General features: G+C 47.1%; 4 protein-coding genes across 5 annotated transcripts; 2 read left to right on the forward strand and 2 right to left on the reverse strand.

Moving 5' to 3' along the window:
- Positions 1–182: 182 nt before the first annotated feature.
- EMC6 (ER membrane protein complex subunit 6) lies at positions 183–1,253 on the reverse strand. 2 transcript variants are annotated; one of them, XM_054167030.1, is made up of 3 exons: positions 1,178–1,237; positions 1,035–1,101; positions 183–783 (listed from the first exon to the last, which is right to left on the reverse strand). In XM_054167030.1, exon 3 carries the CDS (start codon positions 739–741, stop codon positions 409–411), a length of 333 nt encoding a protein of 110 aa, XP_054023005.1. In that variant the 5' UTR covers positions 742–783; positions 1,035–1,101; positions 1,178–1,237; the 3' UTR covers positions 183–408. The 2 variants fall into 2 exon arrangements, with proteins under 2 accessions (XP_054023005.1, XP_054023004.1); XM_054167029.1 differs by having other exon boundaries at positions 1,035–1,253.
- Positions 1,254–1,300: 47 nt separating this feature from the next.
- TAX1BP3 (Tax1 binding protein 3) lies at positions 1,301–4,596 on the forward strand. The gene is made up of 4 exons (XM_054167028.1): positions 1,301–1,424; positions 2,795–2,914; positions 3,222–3,299; positions 3,520–4,596. Exons 1-4 carry the CDS (start codon positions 1,386–1,388, stop codon positions 3,655–3,657), a joined length of 375 nt encoding a protein of 124 aa, XP_054023003.1. The 5' UTR covers positions 1,301–1,385; the 3' UTR covers positions 3,658–4,596.
- A 1,133-nt stretch (positions 4,597–5,729) lies between these two features.
- On the reverse strand, positions 5,730–12,822 carry CTNS (cystinosin, lysosomal cystine transporter). Its single transcript, XM_009903267.2, has 11 exons — positions 12,664–12,822; positions 12,159–12,232; positions 10,974–11,052; positions 10,221–10,305; positions 10,027–10,130; positions 8,930–9,061; positions 8,309–8,408; positions 8,101–8,220; positions 6,902–7,072; positions 6,602–6,719; positions 5,730–6,292 (listed from the first exon to the last, which is right to left on the reverse strand). Exons 2-11 carry the CDS (start codon positions 12,214–12,216, stop codon positions 6,162–6,164), a joined length of 1,098 nt encoding a protein of 365 aa, XP_009901569.1. The 5' UTR covers positions 12,217–12,232; positions 12,664–12,822; the 3' UTR covers positions 5,730–6,161.
- A 337-nt stretch (positions 12,823–13,159) lies between these two features.
- On the forward strand, positions 13,160–22,105 carry SHPK (sedoheptulokinase). Its single transcript, XM_009903263.2, has 7 exons — positions 13,160–13,387; positions 14,611–14,752; positions 17,486–17,669; positions 18,835–18,987; positions 20,141–20,316; positions 20,437–20,637; positions 21,516–22,105. The coding sequence occupies exons 1-7, from the start codon at positions 13,211–13,213 to the stop codon at positions 21,908–21,910; spliced, it is 1,428 nt and encodes a 475-aa protein (XP_009901565.2). The 5' UTR covers positions 13,160–13,210; the 3' UTR covers positions 21,911–22,105.
- The last annotated feature ends 632 nt before the right edge of the window (positions 22,106–22,737 follow it).

Genomic DNA, 22,737 nt, shown 5'->3' on the forward strand with positions numbered 1-22,737 from the left:
GCAGCATTTCCCTGTGCCAGTGGATTATCACACAGTGCTTTCAGCAGTCTTTGTGTGTGGGGACAGGCAGCAAATGCAGAGAGAACTGTAGTCAGTGTCTTACCCAAAACACAAACGATACAAGGGGGCTACAGTAACCCCAACCTACAGCCGTGCCTGCCATTAGGGACAGAAGTTATTAATCAGCCACCAAATATTCATGGGAGGCATCCACGTGGTGCTTCACATTCAGTTTAATTAGAACAGTGCTACCGAGTCATTTGTACTTGGACATAATTTACCAACGGTATTAACAATACAAGCAATGGACAAAGGTTTAAAGGTAAGCTGGCCTAGTTGTGTAGATGACTTTTGGCAACAGTCTTGCTTCATTAAAAATCACTGCAGCTACCGTGGCTCCTAGGTGGTTTAGTAGACATGAACCATGCCGTACAGGAAAGTCCAGAACAGGACATATGTGAAGAGCCCTCCTATAAGCCCCCCCGTGAAAAGCGGCCTTCGGGATTTAAAGTACTTATTCCATCGCCGTCCGGCTTTTAACACCAAGAGCACGGAGAGGAGGACGGATGCCAGGAAGTAGAAGATAAAGCCGTGCAGGCCAGTTAGGCCGAGGATCCCTGCCGTGGCGCCCGACAGGGCCGAGACCGACGTCCTGCAATAGTCCAGGATGGCAGCGTTCCCCCGCACCGCTGCTTCGCTGATGAACTGTGGCCCCTCGCGCTTGGCCACCACCGCGGCCATGGCTCCCAGCCGGGCTCGGGGACCTCCTCCCTCCTAACGAGACTGGGTGAAAGGAGACACACTCTATAGAGGCCGAAGGGGCGGTCTGGCTCGGCGCTGCCCCGGTCCGCGTTGAAGCGATGCCTCCCGCGGAGCGCCGTACACGCCGCACAGACCCGGCGAGCCCGCGCAGCTCCGGGGCGCCGCTCTCGAGCGCAGCAGGAGCTCAACGGCCTCCGGCGCCCGCCCAAAGGCCCCTCCCGGCACCGCCCGCCTGCCGCCGCCGGGCCCTCCCGCCTTCCCCCAGCGCATACCTCTCATCCACGGCGGCGCGCTGTTCCGCGGGACCTCCGGCTGGCCCCTACCGTCACACCTCACACCCTGCCAAGGGACACCACACACCGCCCGTCACTGTAGGAGCCGAGGCCACTGCACCTCCCCGCCAGGCCCAACCTACCGCCAGAGCGGAGCCTCTCGCCCGCCCGCCGGAAGCTCCTGTCAGGCATCTTGGGCGCGGGGACCGCCGGGAAAGAGATCGAACTTCCGGCACCCTCGCCTCCGCCGCGGGCGGGGCGGCACTCGATTGGCTGGCGGGGCGCGGAGGCGGGGCCGGGCGAGGAGCTTTTGTTCGGGCGCGGCAGCGGCGCGGTAGCAGCAGCGGGACCATGTCGTACGTGCCGGGGCAGCCGGTCACTGCCGTGGTGGTGAGATGGGGCCGCGACTGGGGCGCGGGTACCGCCACCGCGCTGGGGCGGGGGATGTCGAGCGCAGCAGGGACAAGGACGGTGCTGCCGGTGCTGCCCGGCAGCCCCCTGTGGGCTGTCAGCGGGCGGAGGGGCTCGGCGGGGGCGGAGGCGTCGCGGAAGTGTCCTGGAGCAGCTCCAGCCCTCGGGTGTGTTGAAGGAGCGGTCTAGCAGAGCCGCCAGCCCTGGTTGCTGCCTGCGGCCGCTCCCCGCCCGCCTAGGCAGCGGCGCTGCGCCGTGGAAGCTGTCAGTGCCTGTGGCAGGCGCGGCCCGCCCCGCTTTGGCTTTGCCTCGGGTGCTGTGTAAGAAGCTGTGCTCTCCGCGTGTGTTAACTGTGTTAATCAAAGAGTGAAAGCGAGGGGCTCTGTGGTTTCTTCCACTGCTAGGACGTTGACTTGAGCTGTGCGGTGGTGGTGTGGCTGCCGCTCCCAGCTGCCTTGGAGCAGAACACCCTAGGGATGTGGAAGGTGTCTGGGGGCAGGCAAGCAGAGTGTGCCCTGGCGAGGGGGCACGATGGAAAGCTCAGTGGCTGACAGTGCTCTTCAAGAAGAATCAGAATAGTCTGGGTTGGAAGGGGCCTTTAGAGGTCATCTATTCCACCCCCTCTGCAGTGAGCAGGGGCATCTTCCACTAGAGCAAGCTGAAAAGTGTTTTAAGTGATCGTGGGTTTAGTTAAGACCATGGCTTCTTATCGTGGCTCAAATTGGCATTTACAGAGTGCTTGAAACTTTGTCAGATGCCTGTTCATGAGACAGGGAGGAACCTACCTCTAGATTACCAAGTGTGCTGATAAGTTCTCTTGGAAAAGAGCTCTCCTAATAATAGACTATTGCCACTGACAGGGCTCGGCAGGAACATGAGGGACGTGGGTAAAGAGCAAGCAGAGTCTGGACATGAGAGACTGTTAGTGGCTGCCAGCTATCAAGATATGACTCATGGTTAAAGGGACCTGCTGTGCTTTGTTTTCCCCTTGTATCTCTGGACAGTGCTAAAGCACCCAGGAGTGACAGAGCTTGGCCGTGTCATGGCATGAGCTTACAGATTGTTTCCTGTCCTGCTGCCCTGTGATAGGGCTCACAACAGTTCAGAGCCAGCTGCTGTCAATACCCAGGCTGCATGTGACTGACTGGCAGCAAGCACCACAGGACAGTTGGGTGCTGCCCAGGGCTTCAGAGCTGCCTGTCACAATAGGTGAGCTGTGGTGCAGCCTGCCCTGGTGGCTCTATGGTATCTCTGGAAAGGAGTCTAACTGGGGCTCAAGTATCTGAGACACACTTGAAATTTCTTCAGTGATCTCAACACTCTGCTGCCTTATGTTTTTCTCTTTCCAGCAAAGAATTGAAATACACAAGCTTCGACAAGGTGACAAGCTGATTCTGGGATTCAGCATTGGAGGGGGCATTGATCAGGATCCCACTCAGAATCCTTTCTCTGAAGACAAGACTGACAAGGTCAGAAGCTTTGTTTTCTGTAGCAACTCTTGGTAAAAGGCTGAGTGTATCCAGCTCACCCAGCAAGCTCCATTCACTTCCATCTGAATTCTGTCCTCTCACTGCTGACTGCTAAGCTTGCTCTTGCCATGTTGTTATTTGTAGATTAAGTTTGTTTCAGGTTTTCTCTCTACCTTCTCTATTTTCCATCATCATATGAACCTGTTTTGAACTGGAATCCCTTACAGAACCACAGACAACTTTTGCACTGTAGAATGGACCTCTTTCATCTGCTGTACTTACTAAATGAACACTGTTTTTTCCCCAGGGTATCTATGTAACAAGAGTGACAGAAGGAGGCCCAGCAGAAGTTGCAGGACTTCAGATTGGAGATAAGATCATGCAGGTACACACTTGAGATAAGCCAAGCACTAATGCAGTGCTAGGTGCAAGCTACAGAGAAATTTCTGCTGGGGGTAATGCTGTCTTCTGGGTACCTTCCAGCACAGTTTGTGTGGTTCAGTAATAAGCTAAGTTGTAGTGTAAGCACAATCTACTACATGATTCTGATAGAACAGACAGAGGACACCTCAGGTCCATGCACCTCACTCTGGATTTTGCCCTAGGTGAATGGCTGGGACATGACCATGGTGACTCATGACCAAGCTAGGAAGAGGCTCACAAAAAGGAATGAAGAAGTGGTTCGGCTGCTGGTGACCAGGAAATCTCTGCAGAAGGCTGTGCAGCAATCCATGATGTCCTAATCAATCACCAGGCAGGGGGAAGGGTTGGGGAGGGAGATGTATAGACTGCTCTCAAGGAAGCAGATACTAGAGCTGAGTGGGTTGTCTGGAAGGAGTGCATGTTCCTAACTGTGGTAAACACTACTTTTATTACTTTTGTTTTCCCCTTCCTCTGGTGTAACTGGCAATAGTAAACCTCTAGTCTCCTCAGCAGAGTGCTTCTCCAACACCTTCCCTGCAGGGATGTGGTAAGACTGTTGTAGTCAGGGCTGACAGGATAAACTTTCATTGTTTAAGGAAGCAACTGGAAAAGCCTTAACTTTGACAGGATTCTTTTGCAGTACAGATTTTTAAGGGGAAATGTGGTTTCTGCTATGGAAGCTAAGGGTTTGCCGTGCTTAGCTTTTACAAGTGAGCTGTCCTGTGTCCCCCCAGGAAAAAAAAAAGGCCAGAAATGAGTTGCACCCTGCTGTGGGGAGGAGCACTGCACTGCTCTCACATCGTGTGCTAGCTAGACAGTGTGCTGAAGGGTCTGGGGCAGGGTGCTTTACTGCAAAGATTCCCTGTACAAAGCAGCTTCTTCAGACAAGAAGCAAACAGCTAACACAGAAGTGTTAATTAGTGCCTGTGAAGTACACTAAGAGTTCTTCAGCACTACAGTTCAGCTTCAGAGAGTAAAACCTTAGTTCTCCTTATTCCCAAGTAATTTGTAACATCAAATGAATCAAATTAAAGGAATATGGAGCAGGAAAGATAATGGTGTTGCTGAGCTTACCAAAAGAGCTGCTCATAGCTGTGGAGTCTTCAGTTCTTCATCCCACTTCTGTCAGGCTTGGGAGGGGTGGGTCTTGGTCTGTCTTCTAGAAGACTTTGATTAAATCACTGCTTTAATGGATGGAAGAGCTGAAGATGCCAGTAATTTGCTGAAGTGCCTCTTGACCAGATTGAAGATGCTATGTAGTTTAAATTAAGATGCCACAGGATTTCAGATTCTTGCTGCAACACTAAGTTAATTCCCTAGCATCCTAGTGGGTTGCTAACCAGGTAGCTTTACAGTTATCCAAAAACTGGAGTTGATTTATACTTCTACACTTTCCTCAAGCAGTCTTCAGGTAAGCTGTTGTAAATAGAACAGAAGGTGGCAGACTAACTTATTCAGTACATTACTGCTGTGCCATGTAGGTTTGTTGTGATGAATGCATCTCAGACTGTTCTGTACACACCAGCTGTGCCTAGTGACCATTTTTATACCTATGGCATTCCTACAATCCTGCTTTTGAATTTTGTAACTTAACTCAGTGGTAAATTTTAAGGCTTTCAGGTTGAAGTTATTTTTGTTACTCTAAGGATACACTGCTATTTGTACTGCTCTTTCACTTTGATTTTACACACAATAAAACAAAGTTGGATTTCCTGAGCTGTTTCTCCTTACATTTAAGAATGCCACAGCACTTGAATGCTTCCAGCTGAGACCTTTTTTCCCTTGCTCCAAGTGGATTGTGGATTACTTCAACACAATGCAGCCTGAGGTCAGTGGGGTCTGATGGCACTGGTAGGTATTTGCAGTGTAAAGGAGCTGTCAAACCTTGCCAGGGATCTGCTTCTCCTTAGGGTGACACCTACTAGTAAGATGCATTAGTTCTTGAGCATTCAAGTATTGCTCAAGTACAAACATAGATTCCCTTCTAGTTCTTTTAAAGGGTGTAATGCTTACCTTCAAGTAACTCAAGACCTTGCTTTCTACCTAGAATATACCATGTGTAGTCAGGAAGTTGCCCAGGAATGAAGACATACATTTAAACTTCAGTCACAGGGTTATTGATACAATCCACAGAAATAATCTCTTTGATAGCTCTTTAATCTCTACCCTCCACCATTTAGAATTCAAGGCATGTGTCAGTAGAACTGAGCAAAAGTCATTTAGTGCACTAGGAGTAGTCAGATAAATGAGCACTTGTCTTGGCACCTTTGAAAGAGCTTTCAGTGAAATAAAGAGTACAGCTTCTCCTTCTTCCCAGTACTTAAAATGAGTTCAGATTCTAATATGTGTATTGCTTCCCAACCTCATTCTTTCATTCAGCAACTGAGAGTGGTGTTCTGCTGTGATCGGTGAGGTGTCAGCAGCACTTAGATCCACAGTCTTGGGTCACTGCATTATATCAAGTGGTTCTTAAGTTATCTCAGACTTGTAAGCCAGAACTCTGCATTTCCACCCAAAGACACTCTGGTCTTTCTCTTTCCTGTTAATGGAACAAGAGCCACACCTTGCTTGGCAGCTCACACTAAGCTGTCTGCATCTTCAGCGGGCTTCAGTCTCCCATTTACAAGTGGTGGTTAGCTTGCTGTCCTTTAAGGCATCTGGCAATCAGCATTTGGCAAGGCAACAGCTTGTATTCCACACCAGAGAGGATCAAAGTATAAACAGACAGCTGAGTCAGTATTTCTGGTAACTGGCAGCAGGCATCCCTAAAGCCCTCAGCCAGGGGGGGAACAAGTTCAATGTAAAGCTTTTGTCACAAGTGATGTTATTCACAAGGTTCATACCCTTGTCTTCTATAAAGGCAGTAGTGCTGGACCATAAAAACAATATCAAAGATGATGGAGAAGACACCCAGGCCAAATTTGGTTGGATCTCCAAAGATTAACTTCCACTGATCTGTCAAACACAAAATTGGAGAGGTAAGACTAACTCAAGGACAGCCTTGTCTCAAGGCTACAAGGTTATGCCACCCAATAGAGCAGTTTGTAGTTACTAACTGTTCCTGTGGGGTTTTTTCCCCAGAATGCCTCCTTCATTTTCTGTCTTGAAGGGAGGTGAACTAATCCTTTATTCTGGGTGTAAGAGCAGCTACCCCTGCTCTGGCACAGACATTGCCCCAATGTAACCTGCCTAGCTACATCTGCTTTGTAACAGGATTTTCCCACCCCACTAGGAAAGGGCCAACCACCTCAGTTCCAGCCTTACCATTATTGTATGACTGTAAAAACATCTGGAGGAGGCTGAAGGTTCCACCAGTGAAGTCCAGTAGCACATTTCCGATGCTCCATCCCTCGGTACTCTTCCGGCGGAAGTTCAGGTACGCCTGAGTGCAACAAGGAAGTGGTCAGCAGCGCTTCTGAGACTACCACTGAAGAATATGCTGGCTTCTCACTGAAAGACTTAAGTTTCTCACTGCTAGTTTAGTGCAGTCAGACTTCCCAGAGCCTACACTACAAGCTCAGGGGGACAGGCATGTGGTATAAAAGCAGCAAAGTTCAGATTTACCTGTGGAAAATACTTTATCAGTGTGACTGCTAACTTAATGTAGGAGAAGCAGAACAGGAACTGCAGCCATGTCATCTCCTCAGCTGCAGCAAGAAACAGTGTTGTGAAGGTGAAGATCCATGCAAGTGCCAGGAGTCCCACAACCACCTTGGATACTTTCTGTCCTGCTCTCTGAAACAGAAATGCAGACACACAGAGACCTTGGTCATACATCCCCAGATGCACTGCAAGATAGAGAATAGGCTCAGGACTATACATGGATAGGGTCCCAACCTCTTGTTGGACCAGTTAGGCTCATGCCCCAAGGGAATTCTGAGTGCTGCAGCAACCAACTGAAGGTTTGCAAGAGCTGATGAGCAATATTCAGCATCAATCATTTGGAACACTTATCCATGAGCAAGTAGGAAACACTATTGTGGCAGTGTTCACAAGTATTCATGATGCCTGCTGTCAGTACCACATCTGCAGCAGCCTCCTGAGATCAGTCTGATTTGAAGAGTTCATACACACCCAAAAGGCTGCTAATACCATTGTGCTAAGAGATTCATGGTTGCCTTCTCATTCTTCACTAGAAAAGACTGTTGCAACTAGCAGTGGCTACAACTGGGTGTTACAGTTTAACATCACCAAAGGAAGCACCAAGAGGGAACGTTTCAGAGAGAAGCTGAAAGTTCAGGTGAAAAGCTTTGCCAGTGGGAATTAGAAGAACCACCTCACTAATGCCCAGTCTCACCTGGCAAGGGTGGGAATGTTAAAGAACCTTTGCAGCTGGTTTTGGAGAAAGGAAGTTAAAAACAGCTGAAAGGTTGAATTGCAGGGAACCCCTAAGGACCTGCCTTGAAGAATTAGTGCTTCAAGTAGTGAGGAAACAGCCAAGCACATAGCAGCTTTGTAGTGTGCAGAGCTGTAATCTATATGCTGGCTGGAGATTTGTTTGGGAACTTTATGAACCTGGCTGTTTACCTTAATTATTTTGAGTCCCTAAGCAGTTTGCTTAGAAGCTCAAATATCCAGGAGGCTGGAGTGGCCAAGCTTGCTGGAGTTGCTACTATCTTTAGAAAGACAAAGGCAGTCTGACTTCTTGAGAGGCCAATGGCAGTGCAATGAAGTCCTCCCGGAACCCAAGAGCAGTGGATGGTGAGTGGCGATGTGTCCGGCAGGGGGAGCTGGGCCAGAGTCAGGCCAGCACTGAGACTTACCTCATAGATACAGCACTGAATGATGACAACCAGAGTGAGAGCCACTGCGTGGAGACTGAAGAAGACATCATTGACAGCCACAGGGTTCACCCCACTGGGGTAGCTGACTAAGAATTCTTCCTAAATGCAAGAGAAACCAAAACTCAGCCAAATGCCTTAACTCCCTTCTGTAGACCACCCCCTCCAGAAATTGTTAAGAGAGAATTACCTTAATCAAGGGAATCCAGAAGAGTCCAACATTAAACACACTGTATGCTATAAAGCCAGTAAGGTTTAATGCTATAAAGTCAAAGCTTAGTCCAACTACACTAGAGAAGGGGAAAAAAAAATAAGGATGAGAAATGCAGGCACCACATGACCCTGGAATACTGATTTATAGGCAATTTTTGATGTAAGCCAAAGCTGCAGGGATTGTGACAACATGCTGCTGGGAGTTCATCAGGAAGCAAAATCCATTACCCCTCACAGGCCATATGGTGACACTCACAACAGCTCTTACTCTGTCCCTCCACCCTTCCAAGAGCTCAGCTAGTCTGACAAAAACCATTCCAGCCCAAACTCAAAGAAGCAGGAGTGCATCTTTGCCAAGACAAATGCTTTAGTTTTCAGCTATAATATTTCCACTTGTGGTCACTTCTTTAGTAGGGTAGAACAACAGGCATAAAAGCTGACTGGGGCTGCATTTATTCAGACCCTGCCTTTGCCTTGCTTTTTTCTGCCTGTCTTTTCAGGCATCATTCACAATAACCAAGCTGGATGTCACTGAAGCTAGGAATGTGACTTGCAGAAGTGCTTAAGTGATTTGCAAACAGTGCTTAAGTGCCTTTACCTTTTTCGTCGCCAGTTCTCGAAGAGCTGAGGGTAAAAGGAGACAGACCAGGCCAGGAAATAGATCCAACCAATCACCTCATCAGCATATCTCACTATGATGCTGTGAATCACCTGAAACTGGATCCTAGGTCTGATGGTAAATGCAAACAGAATTAGTTAATTTGTCTGCTCACACTTTTTTCCCCAGCAGATTTTGCCTTGTTCTGCTTTGAGAGAGAGGAAAGAGAGTTCAGGCATGGAGAGAAGGCGGCAAAGATCTAAAGCTGGTTTTCAGCAGGAGCCACTCCCATTTTCTTGAGTGTCCTTGTTATGTTTAGGCAATCTCCCACTCCTACCCTCCACTATCCTTCTTGTCTCACTTGTTCCATTCTTTTACCACAGATACCTTCCAAAAGGTCATCCTGTGCCAATGGCTTCCACTCTCTTGGCACAAGGTCTGTTGTGCAAGAGCAGAGTTTCACTTTTCACACTACCCAGCAGAGCCTCATGATCATGCCTGTCCTGGGGAGCATCTCACGTGCTTACCTCTGCCTTTGCTTTGGGTCTTAAAAGCAGAAGCAAAATGAGGAAGTAAAACAGGAGAATCCTGTTGGGCAACAAGCAAACACAAAGCCAGCTTTTTCCATCTTGCTAGCCTGTTTTCCTGCTAGGGAGGGCTGTGAAAAGAGGGTTTGTCCAACTAGAAAGCAAACCACCTGTTTCTCCTGGTAGTGACATGGGCTCGCAGCTGCATCAGAACAAGTTCTGTACAGGCAGAGCAGTATTCCCCTGGATATTTATAACTCCACCAAAAAAGCAAAGAAGGGAAAAAAAAAGCTGACATGTAGTTTTGGTACTTTTGGGAGGGGCTAATAAGACCAGACTAAGGAACCATGAGAACTCAGAGTCATCTAGTAATGAAATCTAAGATACTGAGGTTATCATTCTGCTTCTATACCCTGCATTTATCTGAATACCTTAGGGACTGCTGCAGGGTCACCACATCTTCTCAACTACATACTGCCCATGTCCCATTAACCATTTAAGGAGCAAATAGTAACCCCAAAGTTCAGGAAGCTGTAGATTAGCAAGAGGAAATAAAAACCAGTTTCTCACCCAGTTAAGTTGGAATTAGTGGTGTAAAGATAAACTGTTACTTGTCCCACATCATCTGCTTTCACTTTGAAGTCTGCTTTAGTGTGACCTGCAGGCAACTCTACCTGCAAGGCAGAGTGGAAAAGAGAGAGGAGAGTTGCATCACACTAGTGACAGGCTTTTGCAGACAGTCAGAAGTCTGTTCTGTCACTTACTTCATCAGGCAGTTCAACAACAGTGCTGTGTTTTGATGAGTGTGTAATATTAAAATTGATCACCAGTGTCTCATTTAGTGGAGCCCTGTGAAGGGAGAAGCAACAAATTATCCTGGTGCCAGAGCTCACAAGTGCTTCAGGGCTGGAGGAGAGTTTTGCTATTTCCCTCTTTATTACATTTCGTACACAGCCCTCCCTCTTGAGATCTTAAAGGGAACAGCCAAATGAAAAGGTGAGTTTAACACTCCTTTCCTGGGAAGAGGCTGACACAACAAAACCATGGATAAACAATGCCCTGTATTGAACAATGAGACTAAGGTGCATCAGCCTCCATTTTGGAGTAGTTGCATTTCCTTTCAAGAAATGGCAAGTTCTGTTTGGGGATCCTTCTAGGAAATGCAAGTTTCTCTGAAGCATCATTTTTTGATCTGAAGGAACTCTTAAGTTTGCTTATAGAAGACACTTCAGCAAGCTAATATAGGGCAAACAACATAAACCATCTTTTCCTGCTCAACATCCCATGCAAATGGCCTGGAATCTTCTCAGAGGCCAGCTACACAAAGCTGTTTGTGAGAATGCTGCACTACCTTAGTCCATACTAGTGCTAAGAGATGCAGTAGTCTAGAAGTGGCCAGTCACACCAATAACATCTGCTCCACATGAAAAATTAACTGAATCTTAATTAACTCTTAAGTATACAGCCAAGTCCTACCTGCTTGCTCATCCCCAAAAGAAGGTAAAGATGCAATTTACCTCAGAGAGACAGTGACATTTGTTGAACTTCCACTTTCTAATGAAACCACTTCAGGGACAGACAATACAATGACTCCATCTGGGAGGGGAAAAATAAACAACAATACCAAGCAATCAAAAAAAGCTCCACAAACCTCAGTGACTATGAATAGCTCTGTCAGAACTACTGTTTTGTGAGAGACACTTTGTCCATTGGTGGTGCCTGCAGTGGTGGATTAATAAAGGTAGTACCCACACTGAACAGCAAAGGGAGAACAGCTTATGAAAAGGCAACTAAACAACTTAAAAGGAGAAGTAAATAACTGTCACTTCAATATGCTACAAGGAAGTAATTTCAGTATTTGAAGTGCAAAAAGAGTTCATGTCAAAAGAAGACTCTAGGATACTTCAAACCCACAATAATTCCTTCTTGATATTATCCTTAGTAACTTAGGAGTCATAAATGCCCAAAATCCAGTTTACAGTTCCTTCCTGGGACACAAACTCAAACCAGGCACCTACATGTTCAAGAGAATGACAAGAACTGTCTTAACACTTCAGGAATGACAAGCACCTTACTATAGCGCTCTGAAATACTGCTGTTAAGGCATACACTTCACAACAATCCAGCTACATTGTACCACATCATTCTTTAAGAGAGGCTAAGATTCCTAGTGGCAATACACGTGATAACAAACCCACAATCTGGGCACATGTCAACAACTCTGACACTTGGAACCTGTTTTATTCATTGCATGTTTAAAGGACACAAGAGACAAGAGGAAGAAAAAGAGCTGCACTAAAATAAGACCAGAAATAGAGAGATAAACAGGTTGCCCTGGACACTTTTTTTTTTATTGCTGTTGTTGCTATGTATTGCACAAAGTTCTTTAGAAGTGATTTCAGTGCAGGAGAGCTCCCTGGATGCACCACTGATGGTATTTGATCCGTTTCTGCAGAGGTGAGCTTGGCACAGGAGGCGAGTGCTCCATCGCATCAGTGCCTCAGCATGGCACTGTGTTGTAGGAGCACACCGAGTCAAATGCAATGTGTGAAAGAAGAGCTGATGGGAACCACGGCACAGGTCTAGGCACGGAGGGGCGACAGAGATGCTGCAGAGCAGCTCTCTTCCACCTCTGACCGGTCTGACCCTAGCCCCTACCTAGGTGAGCCCCGCGGGCCCACGCTGGGATAACCAACACTCACCGCCAGGCCCCAGCAGCACAAGCGAGAGGTACAGAAGAGCGGGGAGCAGGTATTTCATCCTCACGATGGAAAAGCTGCAGAACAAGCGAGAACGCTTTAATCAGGACCGAGACGTTTTGAGGGGCCACCAGCTCGTCTCAGCTGACACACGAGTCCCTCCCCAGCACCGCGGCCCCCACACCAGCCCAGGACCCTCAGCACCGCCGAGAGAGCACCTGACCCCCTGCGTGCACAGACTCCCCGGGGACATCTTTACTTCGTAGCTTACCCGAGTCCTTCCACACAGAACTCCCGCCCCGCGAGGGAATCCCCCTGTCCGGGCAGGACTACAGCTCTCAGCAGCCATCGCGCCTCCGCCAGCCCCCTGCCTCTGGCAGCGCGGCGCCGTGCACGCCGGGACTTGTAGTCCGCGGCGTGTTCCCCTCAGGAGGCGACGAAGCGAGGCCAGCCTGCGCTTTAGGCCGTGCTAACGCCGAGGAGGCAGCGCTGAGGAAGGGGCACCTACCTCCTTCCAGCGCCGCAGCTCCGGCCCGCACACCCCCGGCGCTTCCCTTTTCAGCTCCTCACGTGAGGCAGCCGCCTGTGAACTCCCCGCCCCGCGCCCATCGTGCATGTAGAGCCGGGGCGGCCGCCCCCCGGCGCCATCTTGGGTGTGGCGGAGCGGGCTGTGGGCGCTGGGCTGGGGCCGGGAGTCCGTGAGGGGCAGAGCTGAGGCAGGGCTCATGGGCCGTGGTTGTTGAAGTTTCTTCTAAAGCTGTGCAGGTCACCCGGGAGGGCGGGGGAAGGATCGGTTTGCCACGCTTAAGATGGCGGGGTAGTGGCCGGGCATCGCTGAGGAGAGAGAGCTTCAGCCCCAGAGCAAAGTCCAGGCCGCTCTGACCGTCCCAAGTCTGCCCAGTCCCTTCGCGCTCTTGGGGCGGGAGCCCACACTGCCTGTGCCCTTGGCCCTTTGGTTCAGAGGGAGCAGTGTGGGGCTCAGCATAGCGGGTGTCGGTCCTGGAGACACCTGTGGGTGGTGGTGAAGGTGAAAGCCATCCCCTCTCCTGGTGGCCATGGCGGGCAGCGAGGCCGCGGGCAGGCCTGCTCCTGCCTGCGTGCTGGGCATAGACCTGGGCACCACGTCGGTTAAGGCTGCCCTGTTGGTAGGGGCAGAGCGAGGGCAGGTGGTGGCAGAGAGCTGCTCCCGGGAGACGCAGGCACACACCAGTAGCCTGGAAGCTGGACCGCAGGTAAGGGGTGGCATTGCTGGCAATTTCAGGGTGCTGGCCTTGCCTTGTCATGGCATTATCCAGGTGCTACGTCATGCAGGTTTCAGTGGCTTTCCTGGGTTGATTTTTGTGCCTAGAACGATGGAGGTAGTTGTAGCATGTGCCTGGATGTCTGAAAGAGGAATTTAAATGCTCTCTCTTTGCTCTTCAAGAAAGTCAAGTGAAGCTGCTTGTTTTAAGAGAGCCCCAGGTTTTACAATCTAAAGCTATTCTCCCAGGAACCATCACCTTGTCTTTGATGCTTCCCATCAGGAAATGGCAGCCATCTGCCAACTGGAAGGGTATTTTTCACTTTAGTGTGAGATGGAATCATATCTGGAAATTCCCTGAAGAAATAACCAGGAATGTGTACCTCTGATAAAGATCTTTACGTTCATTATGTTGGTCAGCCTAAGAAAGGTTAAATCAGAACTGTAAAAAACTTCTCCAGCCTGGTCTTGCAATGAGTCCAGGGGCTAATCTCTGAGCAAAGACACCAAACAGCCCAGCCCTCCTCTCTACAGACAGTCATGCTTGTTCAGCCAAAGTATGTATGCACAGAATAGTTTACATCTGTGTGTAAACTATTTGAATATGTTGCTTATAACCTTCATCCTGGTCTGTCACAAAGTAATCTGAGTCTTCAAAAGTGTGAAAGCTGGAGTACAGCCTCTCATGTGGCACACTTTGGTTGGTTTGCCAGGTAGGTCAGTTTGCTGGGTAGTTCTAGGAACAGAGTATCCAAACTGAGGTATCAGCATCACCAAAACCAACTGTGAGGAGATTGGAGAAGCTTTGGGAAGATGCAGGGCAGGCTGCATGCCATTCAGAGCACAGATGGTCCTCTCTGGGGGGAAAAAGAACAGCAATGTGTAAGTTGAACAGTTGAAAGCATGTAGTGAGTATACTCCAAAAGGTATAGTTGAGTATAGTAATTTAGGAAATTAAGAATTCTCTGGCCTTCAGTGTAAGAGGCTGTTAGCTCATTCCCAACTTGTTAGTATTAGATTTCAGTGTTTGTGGAGGTTTTTTTGCATTCTTTTTTTCTTTTCCAGTTTCTGTAGTGAATGTTGTTGTAATTCATGGTGTTAAGCTCAATGAATTCTGTGCTTCTCTTCTGACTAGAGTAGCCTTGTCCTTGTTTGATAAATACACTGAGTGAATCCTAATGGTTTTGTGCTCAGAATAATGCTTTATGATTGCAGGGAATGGAGCAGAATGTCCAGAGGATAATAGAAGCACTGAATGAATGCCTGGCTGCTCTACCCCAGCAGCAGCTTCAGAAAGTCAGTCACATTGGCATTTCAGGACAAATGCATGGGATTGTGTTTTGGAAGAGAGATAAAGGTAACATTAATTCATAGGCATTCCTACTCAGAGTATTATGATGCTGAAAATGACATTTTAGTACTGAAATGCTTTGTAGAAAACTCATGCATGTTCCTTTTGGTCTTCCCTAAAACAGAATTAGCCAAAGATGTTCTTCTGTGAGAATTTTGCTTCAATGACTGGAATTGCAGCTACTAACTATAGTTGACAAAAGTGTTGGTGGTTTTTTTTTTTTACACAGATTAGTTAAAGGATGTAGTGTTATAAGATCCCAGCAGAGTCAGCACAATGATTAATGTGAAGGAGGAGTAACATGTTAGTGGCTTGGTCTTTTTTTGCCATCATATGCTATCAGCTGCCAGCTGAAAGAGCTTCTGCATCACGTGAATGAGTTAGGGGGAGGGCAATGTTGTTCACCTCAAAACTCTGAATTAGCTGTTGCCTTTCTAATACCAATACCTTCTACTGATTCTGCAGTAGTAGTGTTGACAATGCTGCCTGTGTCTTGAAAAATTAGCAGTGCTTGATCTTCATGTTAGAATGTGCATAGCTGTAGCTATCCAACAGCATCACTATGCCTTTTTGAAGTGCTGTTTGAATATACAGGAGAAAAAGTGAAGTTCAGTAAATGTTTCCAGGGCTTTTTTTCTGCAAAAGGAAATGTCAAGGCAAATCAGACTCTCCTGTTCCATTCATCTTGCTGCTTATGTTTCTATTAGCAGGAGAAAGGATTGTGGTTACAATTCTGAATACTCAGCTTGTAGAAAAAAGAACTAGGACCCTAGAAGCAAAATCAACCAAAGTGAGGCTTGAGTGCACAATTACTCAAATAATCTTTGTAACAGAGAGGATGCCTGAAAAATTCAGGCCTTGGATTGCCCTGTCCCTGTGTGGTAGGGATGGATGAACTTCTTGCCTAACATCCTGTAAACCTGCTGGAGTCCAAGGCTTTCAGAACGTGCTTCCTTGTCTTCTTTCTCTTTACTTTGTTCTGCACATCTGACCAGTTGTCCAAGTCTTCTAGTAATAGGAGTCACCCAGATGCAGCCAAGATTTATTGTAAAACACAGAATATATTTCCCAAAACTGCTCACCACTGCCTGTCAAAGGTTGTCAGGTTCTTAACTGCCTTAAGAGATGCTATGCTATTAATTGCAGGCTTTAATTTTACATTAAATAAGACTAAAATGGTAATAAAGAAAGAAATCCAAAGGCTGATGGACTGAAGGAGCTGTTGCTTGCTTTTCATCTGTCCCCAGGGCTTCATAACAATGCCTCATGGGTTGATGACAGACATAGGTTCTTATGTCATGTTGGTTAATATTTTATTTTCTAAAGCCACACACCACTTGTTGTTTTTCATATCTGTCAAGCAGAAGGGAGTGTTTGCTTGCTTTGTTTTGAGCAGCCTAAGTGAATCTGTGCACTTTGGGGCACAAATTACATTTTTAATAGCATCCTTTAGGGTTAGATTTATGGTTAATAATGTCTCTTAAGAATCCATTTGAAACTAGAAAAGTAAACCAATTGGAAATTCAGTTCAAATAGACTTGATAGAACAGCAAATTAAAGGAACAAGAAAATGGATGTGTTTGCTTTGAATAGCTCACATGGTACTTCCCAGAGTTCTCAGCTGCTTTTTACTATGTGAGTGCAACTTTAAATCCCTGTATCCGGCCCAAGAAAGGCTCTTTCAGCTGTATTTGTGCAAGTCAGTGAAGTGTCTGAGTCTTTTTGACCTCTATGATAAATGGCACAGCACAGCTTGAAACTCTGCTCCTAGTCCCAGCCAAAATCCAAAAGGTTGCCTCAGTTACAGAGCCCACTGGAGACAGTGTGTGGCCTGCCCTGTTCCCATACTGTGACCAGAGAGCAGTAGTTGGCAGAGGCCAAAGCTGTGCCAGCAAAGTGTGCTAGCAAACATCCCAGGCAGTGCTAGAGCTCAGCCTCTGCTCAGTCTGCTGCTCTTAGCAGGCTGCCTGTGCAGGACTGCTTCTGGTGAGCATGTCAGGGCAGTGCACTGGAGCAATAGCAGATGTTGCTAATAAGGCTATGAGCAGCTCTGAGAAGTTGCCATAATTTAGCTGAGGCCTTCACTTGGAGGAATGTGAAGGTTTCAGCAAAGGTGCAGTGTTTTCTGTTCAAAAGGAACATACTGGTAAAGCTGAATTAACCCCTGTTCTACCTTGGGTGAAGTTTTGGTGTGTAGCATGGGGGAGTGATCCTCTTTACTACTTTGCAGTCCATTGTTAATACCTATTGATCCAGGTTTCCTGTTGCTTTGGCTTAAAAGGAGATGAAACCACATGTTCTCAATCATTGGTTGTGTTTGTTACTAACAGCATTCTCTAGGTCATGATGTGGCAGATCCCAGTTAAGGTTTATCTGTGGAGCTGTCAGGTCTGTTCATTACCTCCCACAGCAGACCTGCCTTTTTGGGGGAGGGGGTGGGAGGCTGTCACCTGTTTTATTTCATTAGTATTTCCAGGTGCAAGTTGCTTGTTCCTGTAGGCACAAGGAGTGCTTATAGAGAAGGCAGTCCTTGGATACCGTTCTCTGTTGTAGCAAAGGTTGACTGGCATAATGACATCATCTAGGGCAGGAAACGATGAGTAATGAATCTGATTGCAATCACTGCTGCCTCTGCTTCCAATACATTTGACAAATTATCAAGAGTGTCCAGAAATGATGACTGCCAGGCAGACTGTGCTGCAGGGAGGCACCAGACTTCTCAGACACTCTGTGTTTCAGGTTGCAAGTGGACAGAGGGTGGTACAGGCCCTGCCTTTGAGCCAGAGGAGGTCAGTCATCTGGTTACTTGGCAAGACGGCCGCTGCAGTCCCACCTTCCTCTCTTCTCTTCCTCTACCACAATCACATATCAGCTTGGCTACAGGATTTGGATGTGCCACAGTCTACTGGTATTTAAAGAACAGGTACATTGTTTTGCAAAGGGCCTTCTGTATCAGGCTGTTTTTTCACTGGAAGTTTCTCCCCTTGAATTTGTGTGACAGTGGTATTCCTGTAGCATGTTGATGCCAATACAGGCTGAGGGGGTACATTTCTCTATAACTGTGATATTAATCACTAGTCAAAGAGTATTTTAAATGGCAGTATTCAATACAAACTCTGCAGCTAAGCACACAAGAGTCTCTGACCTCAGAAGAACACTACAGATCTCTTTAATAAAACTTAAAAGTATCACAGAGCAGCTCTAGTCCATCCCGCCGCTCAGAGGAGCTCTGCTAATGCAGTTTGAAGGCTGTAATTTTGCCCTGTGCAGATCTTGAAGAGTACAAACATGCCTAAAACACTAACAGAATTGCTTTGTCAGGTTGCTGCCAGATGCTAAACCAAACAGTCTCTGAATTAATTTCAGTTCTTTTCTTCATTAGACACTGAGATCCTTATGAGGTGTTAGGAGTGGTCTGCTTTGTTGTGGCATGTTTGCAGAGGGTATAATTTTTCACTTATGACTTGGCATCAGCAAGATTTGTTCTTCGGTTTTGTCTGCAGTCTGCTATGCTTCTCCAGGAGCCAAGGTCTTCCTCTGCAGTGAGCTCAGGTTCATTAAATGGGGAAAGACAAAACAGGTCTTGATTTCTTTCAGTGTGTGTCCAGCAAATATATTACATGGAGCATAGCATGATCATGCTTTAGAGCTCTGTAACTCATGACTCCAGCTGCTTTGTTTTGTTCCTGTTTTGTTTCCCCATTTGGTCCATTTCCACTCATGTAGTTCCTGGATCCTAGAGAAACTGAAGATATTTACCTAATTATTTTTTCCTCCAAGGGCTCTGGAATCAACAAAGTGGCATTTTTTTGTGCAAACAATTAATGCCTTCCTGGTGGCCTGCTTTGGGACCTAGACAACTCATTACCTCAAGCCACTGTCTCTACAGCTTCCTTCAGGAGATAAGTGGTGCTGCTGTGGTAACAGCTTGGAAAACAAATTCCATTTCAAAAACCAGCAAAATGCAGGTTGCTCACTGAGATGGCTGCTTCATTTTTAGATGGGGGTGTGCATGTCCAAAGTTCTCTGTAGCAGCAGCAGAAGTAATCTTGCTCCCAGTGCTTTGTTTAAAATGTTTTGTTTAAAAGGCCAGAGTTTCTGAAGTCTTATGATGCTGCTGGCACTATCCAGGACTACGTGGTTGCCATGTTGTGTGACCTGAAGAAGCCACTCATGTCCATCCAGAATGCTGCCAGCTGGGGATATTTCAATTCCAGAAGCAAGAGCTGGAATATTGACATGTGAGTGCTGAGGTCATTCAGTGGGTTTTGTGCATTGCTTGTGTCAGGCAATGGGAACACCTCTTTGGGCCCTAACTATGGATGTGTTAAAGATAGAAAGTGATTGAAGGTTACCCCTAACCAATTGTGGGGTGGCTTGTGCTGAAGACCTGCTCTGGTTTGAAAGGTGTATACCTGTTTAAATTCTATAAAATGTGGCATGTTATTTTTAGAACTACCTGAAGCAGCAGAGCTGAAAGACTCAGCAGTGAGGCCTTGTGTGTCAAACTCTTCTCTCCCTTTCTGTGGTGGGTTGGTGGGATGGGATGAACAAGTGCATGCTGCAGCCAAGGTGTTGCCTCTGAGATGGTAAAAGACAGTTTTCCTCTCTAGTCTTTCAGCTGAGCCCCTTCATAAGTACTAAGACATACTTTTGACAACACCCAAGAGTTGCTAGGCTACAGGGAGCCTTCTAGGGAATCTTGTTTCTTTATTTACTTTTTTTTTTTTAATGATTTACTCTTCCAGGGCTGAGTGCTAAGGCCTTACATATTTCAGGGCTTAGGTTAGGCCAGGACTGCAAGATGAAAAGAACAGCTCGTGAAGGTATGAAAGTGACAAAAACTTGCATTTAGCCTCCTGAATTTTCACTAATCTGGTAGTGTTGCTGTAGCAGTGTGGTGCATCTTGCAGTTGATTGTATTGGGAGTGATTTGATTTTGAACCACTAACTGCATGACAGCTTAATGTTCTTTCAGGCTCAGTAGTGGCATTCTGCTGCTGGGTTTGTGTTTGTCCCTTTACCCTGGAACTCCTTGTCCATGACATCAGTAGGTTAAACTTGCTGAACCATGTATTGCTGTCTTATCACAGGTATGTCCAAAGCGCAACATTTACCAGCTACTAGGAAGAATTTTGACTCTATCCCAGCCAAAACCAGAACAATCAGATTGCATGTAAAGGAAAGCTATTTATTCTTCTAGACTATTCTAGTTATCCATCCCACTGGAATGTTGCCCCTGTCCAAGACAAAGCTTTCTAAGTAGGTGAAAGCATCCATAAATCCAGCAGCCACGAATGTATGGCCAGGTTCATCTGTGACTTCAGAGAGGACTTTGTAGCATGCTGCACATTCCCCTCCTGCCCTCCTGCAATAATATTGTTCTGATTGCAGACTGAAAAAATCCGGCTTCCCTCTTCACCTGCTTCCAGAGGTGGGAGACCCAGGCAGTGCTGCAGGCAGGACAATCAGTGCATGGCATGGAATACCCAAAGGAGCAAAAGTAGGGATTGCTCTGGGAGATTTCCAGTGCTCTGTTTATTCCTGTCTGACTGAGAGGACTGATGCAGGTATCACCATTTTGGTATCTTACTTGGTTTTCTCATTGTCCACCTTCAGGGTAGCCCTGTGAAACACTGTGTTGGTTTTTGTTTGTTTGTTTGTTGTTTTTTTTCCCTTTTATGTTCTAGTTCTTAATATCAGTACCTCTGCTCAGCTGACTGTCTCAATGCCTCGGGGTTTCCAGCCTCCAGAGACACCAGATCCTTCCTCAGCTGTTGCTTATTTTCCCTTCTTCGACGGTGACTACTTGGCAGTGGCAGCATCACTGAATGGAGGCAATGTGCTAGCAACATTTGTGGGCATGATAGCACAGTGGACAGAAGAGCTAGGTAAGCAATTTCAAGGCCAGTTTAAGCTTTAAGCTGAGGTTGATCAGCAAGGCAGAGGGAAGCTAAGGCAAAGGAACAAGTCTAGAGCTGTTTTGTCATGTATAAGGAACGAGGATGTAGCTCTTGGGTCACACTTCCTAGGACTCTGGAATTTCCCACTGAAGCCTATGAACATGCTGGGACAATCATGCTTGGATTCCACATTCACTTTGCCTCTGGGGTTTGGGTTTTCTTTTGCTCCAAGAACACAAAAGAATTATTTTTTGTAAGTTGTTTTTGAAAAGAAGAGGTCAGCAAATTTGAGCATAGCCTCTAATTGTGCATGACTGGAGTCCAGAAGAGTCCCCTGCTTAGTTCAGTTGCCTTTTGCTGCATATTTGGCAGCACTGAAATGGATTTTAAGAGTCAAACTCATGTAGCATCTTCTTAGTGCTTTAAACATGGTCTTTACAGTTTTCTTTGGGCCTTTTTAAATAATCTATTGGGTTTTGCAATACAGCAGTAAGCTCTGAAATTGTTCTTCCAGTGAACAATTCTTGAAGTGAACTTGGCATCCCTGTGCAATCCAGCCCCTGAAGTTGCATTCTGCTGTTACTGCCTTTGTGTAACTGAGCACAGTGCAGGAGGAGGAGTAGCAGTGTTACCAGGAAAGGCAGATTCTGCAGTAAGAATAAAAGAGTTTTAGTCTCTCAGATTCTAGACACAACTTGATGGGAGAGCTGTGGTTCATAGTCCTGGAAAAAAAAGATTACCTTTGGAACATGGCAAAAGATATCCAATATTGTGGTGAACAGGTGGATCAGTCTCCATTTTAAGTCTCCACATGTAAGGTACACCAGGCCCCTTGAGGCCAGCAACATGATATTTCCCATCTGCAGGACTTCAGGTGGAGGAGTCTGCCATCTACACAAAGATAATCACAGCAGCCTTGGCCCAAAACGACAGCAAGCTCTCAGTCCACCCAACCATCTTTGGAGAGAGACACATTCCTGAGCAGCTGGCATCAGTGACCAACATTGCTGCTTCTGACCTCTCCCTGGGTCATGTCACCAGAGCTCTGTGCCGTGGCGTCGTTGAAAACCTGCGTTCCATGTTCCCCGCGCAGTGCCTGCTGGAGACACGCGTGAAGAGAATCTTGGGCAGCGGCAGTGCCCTTGCCAGGAACGAGGTGCTGAGGCAAGAAGTGGAGAGGATTTTTCCATTCCCTGTGGTTTATGGGAAGGATGTTGATGCTGCTGTGGGGGCTGCCATGGTGATGTTCCACAGAAAATAAAGTCCTTGTTTGAAATGGCCTGAGATGCAAGCTTCTTGGATGTTTCCTCGCTGTACAGCGTTTCCGTTCACACAGACTCAGAGAATCACAGAATGTTGGGGGTTGGAAGGGACCTCAAAAGGTCATCTAGTGCAACTTCACTGCCAGAGCAGGATCACCTGAGGCAGGTCCCACAGGAATGCATCCAGGCAGGTTTTGAATGTCTCCAGAGGAGACTCTACAACCTATAGTGTATGGTTACCTGGGTCCTTCTTGCCCTTCTTGAAGATGAGTGACATTTGCTTTCCTCCAGTCCTCAGGCAAGCTCTTCTGTTCCCCACGTCTTACCAAAGATAATGGAGAGGGGTCTGGCAATGGCTTGTGCTGGCTTCCTCAGTACCTACAGGTGCATCCCATCAGGACCCTGTCCCATGGGATTTCCCCTAGCAATTGCTTGAAAAGGCCAGAGTTGGCTCTGCTGAAGTCCAGGGTTGTGATCCTGCTTGGTATTCTGTTCCTACTGCACAAGATCCAGAACTCCTCCATCTCCCAGTCGCTGAAGTCAAGGCTGCCCTCAATCTTCACTGCTTCAACCAGACCCTCCTAGTTAGTGAGTATGAGATCTAGCAGCACTCCTCTCCTAGTTGGCTTATCCACCATTTGCATCTAGAAATTATCATCAGTGCACTGGAGGAACCTCCTTGGACTGTGAATAAGTGGCTGAGGAGGCCTTCCAGCAAATACCTGGGTAATTAAAATCCCCCATGACAAGCAGGGCCTCTAATTGCAAGGCTGCTATCAGCTGCCTGTGGAAGGCCTCATTGACTTCCTTGTCCTGATCAGGTGGC

This window comes from Dryobates pubescens, chromosome 13 (assembly GCF_014839835.1).
Source record: "Dryobates pubescens isolate bDryPub1 chromosome 13, bDryPub1.pri, whole genome shotgun sequence".
Lineage (NCBI taxonomy): Eukaryota > Metazoa > Chordata > Aves > Piciformes > Picidae > Dryobates > Dryobates pubescens.

Bases quoted from the DNA above. Each gene is read 5' to 3' on its own strand.
- SHPK (XM_009903263.2), top strand. From the start codon at position 13,211: ATGGCGGGCAGCGAGGCCGCGGGCAGGCCTGCTCCTGCCTGCGTGCTG. The intron at 17,670-18,834 runs GTACATTGTTTT...TTTGTTTAAAAG, and splicing joins TACTGGTATTTAAAGAACAG to GCCAGAGTTTCTGAAGTCTT. The intron at 20,638-21,515 runs GTAAGCAATTTC...TCCCATCTGCAG, and splicing joins ACAGTGGACAGAAGAGCTAG to GACTTCAGGTGGAGGAGTCT.
- CTNS (XM_009903267.2), bottom strand. From the start codon at position 12,216: ATGAAATACCTGCTCCCCGCTCTTCTGTACCTCTCGCTTGTGCTGCTG. The intron at 9,062-10,026 runs GTGAGAAACTGG...ATTTACCATCAG, and splicing joins ACTAATTCCAACTTAACTGG to ACCTAGGATCCAGTTTCAGG. The intron at 6,293-6,601 runs GTAAGGCTGGAA...TGTGTTTGACAG, and splicing joins TTTACAGTCATACAATAATG to ATCAGTGGAAGTTAATCTTT.
- TAX1BP3 (XM_054167028.1), top strand. From the start codon at position 1,386: ATGTCGTACGTGCCGGGGCAGCCGGTCACTGCCGTGGTG. The intron at 2,915-3,221 runs GTCAGAAGCTTT...TTTTTTCCCCAG, and splicing joins CTGAAGACAAGACTGACAAG to GGTATCTATGTAACAAGAGT. The intron at 3,300-3,519 runs GTACACACTTGA...ATTTTGCCCTAG, and splicing joins TTGGAGATAAGATCATGCAG to GTGAATGGCTGGGACATGAC.
- EMC6 (XM_054167029.1), bottom strand. From the start codon at position 741: ATGGCCGCGGTGGTGGCCAAGCGCGAGGGGCCACAGTTCATCAGCGAA.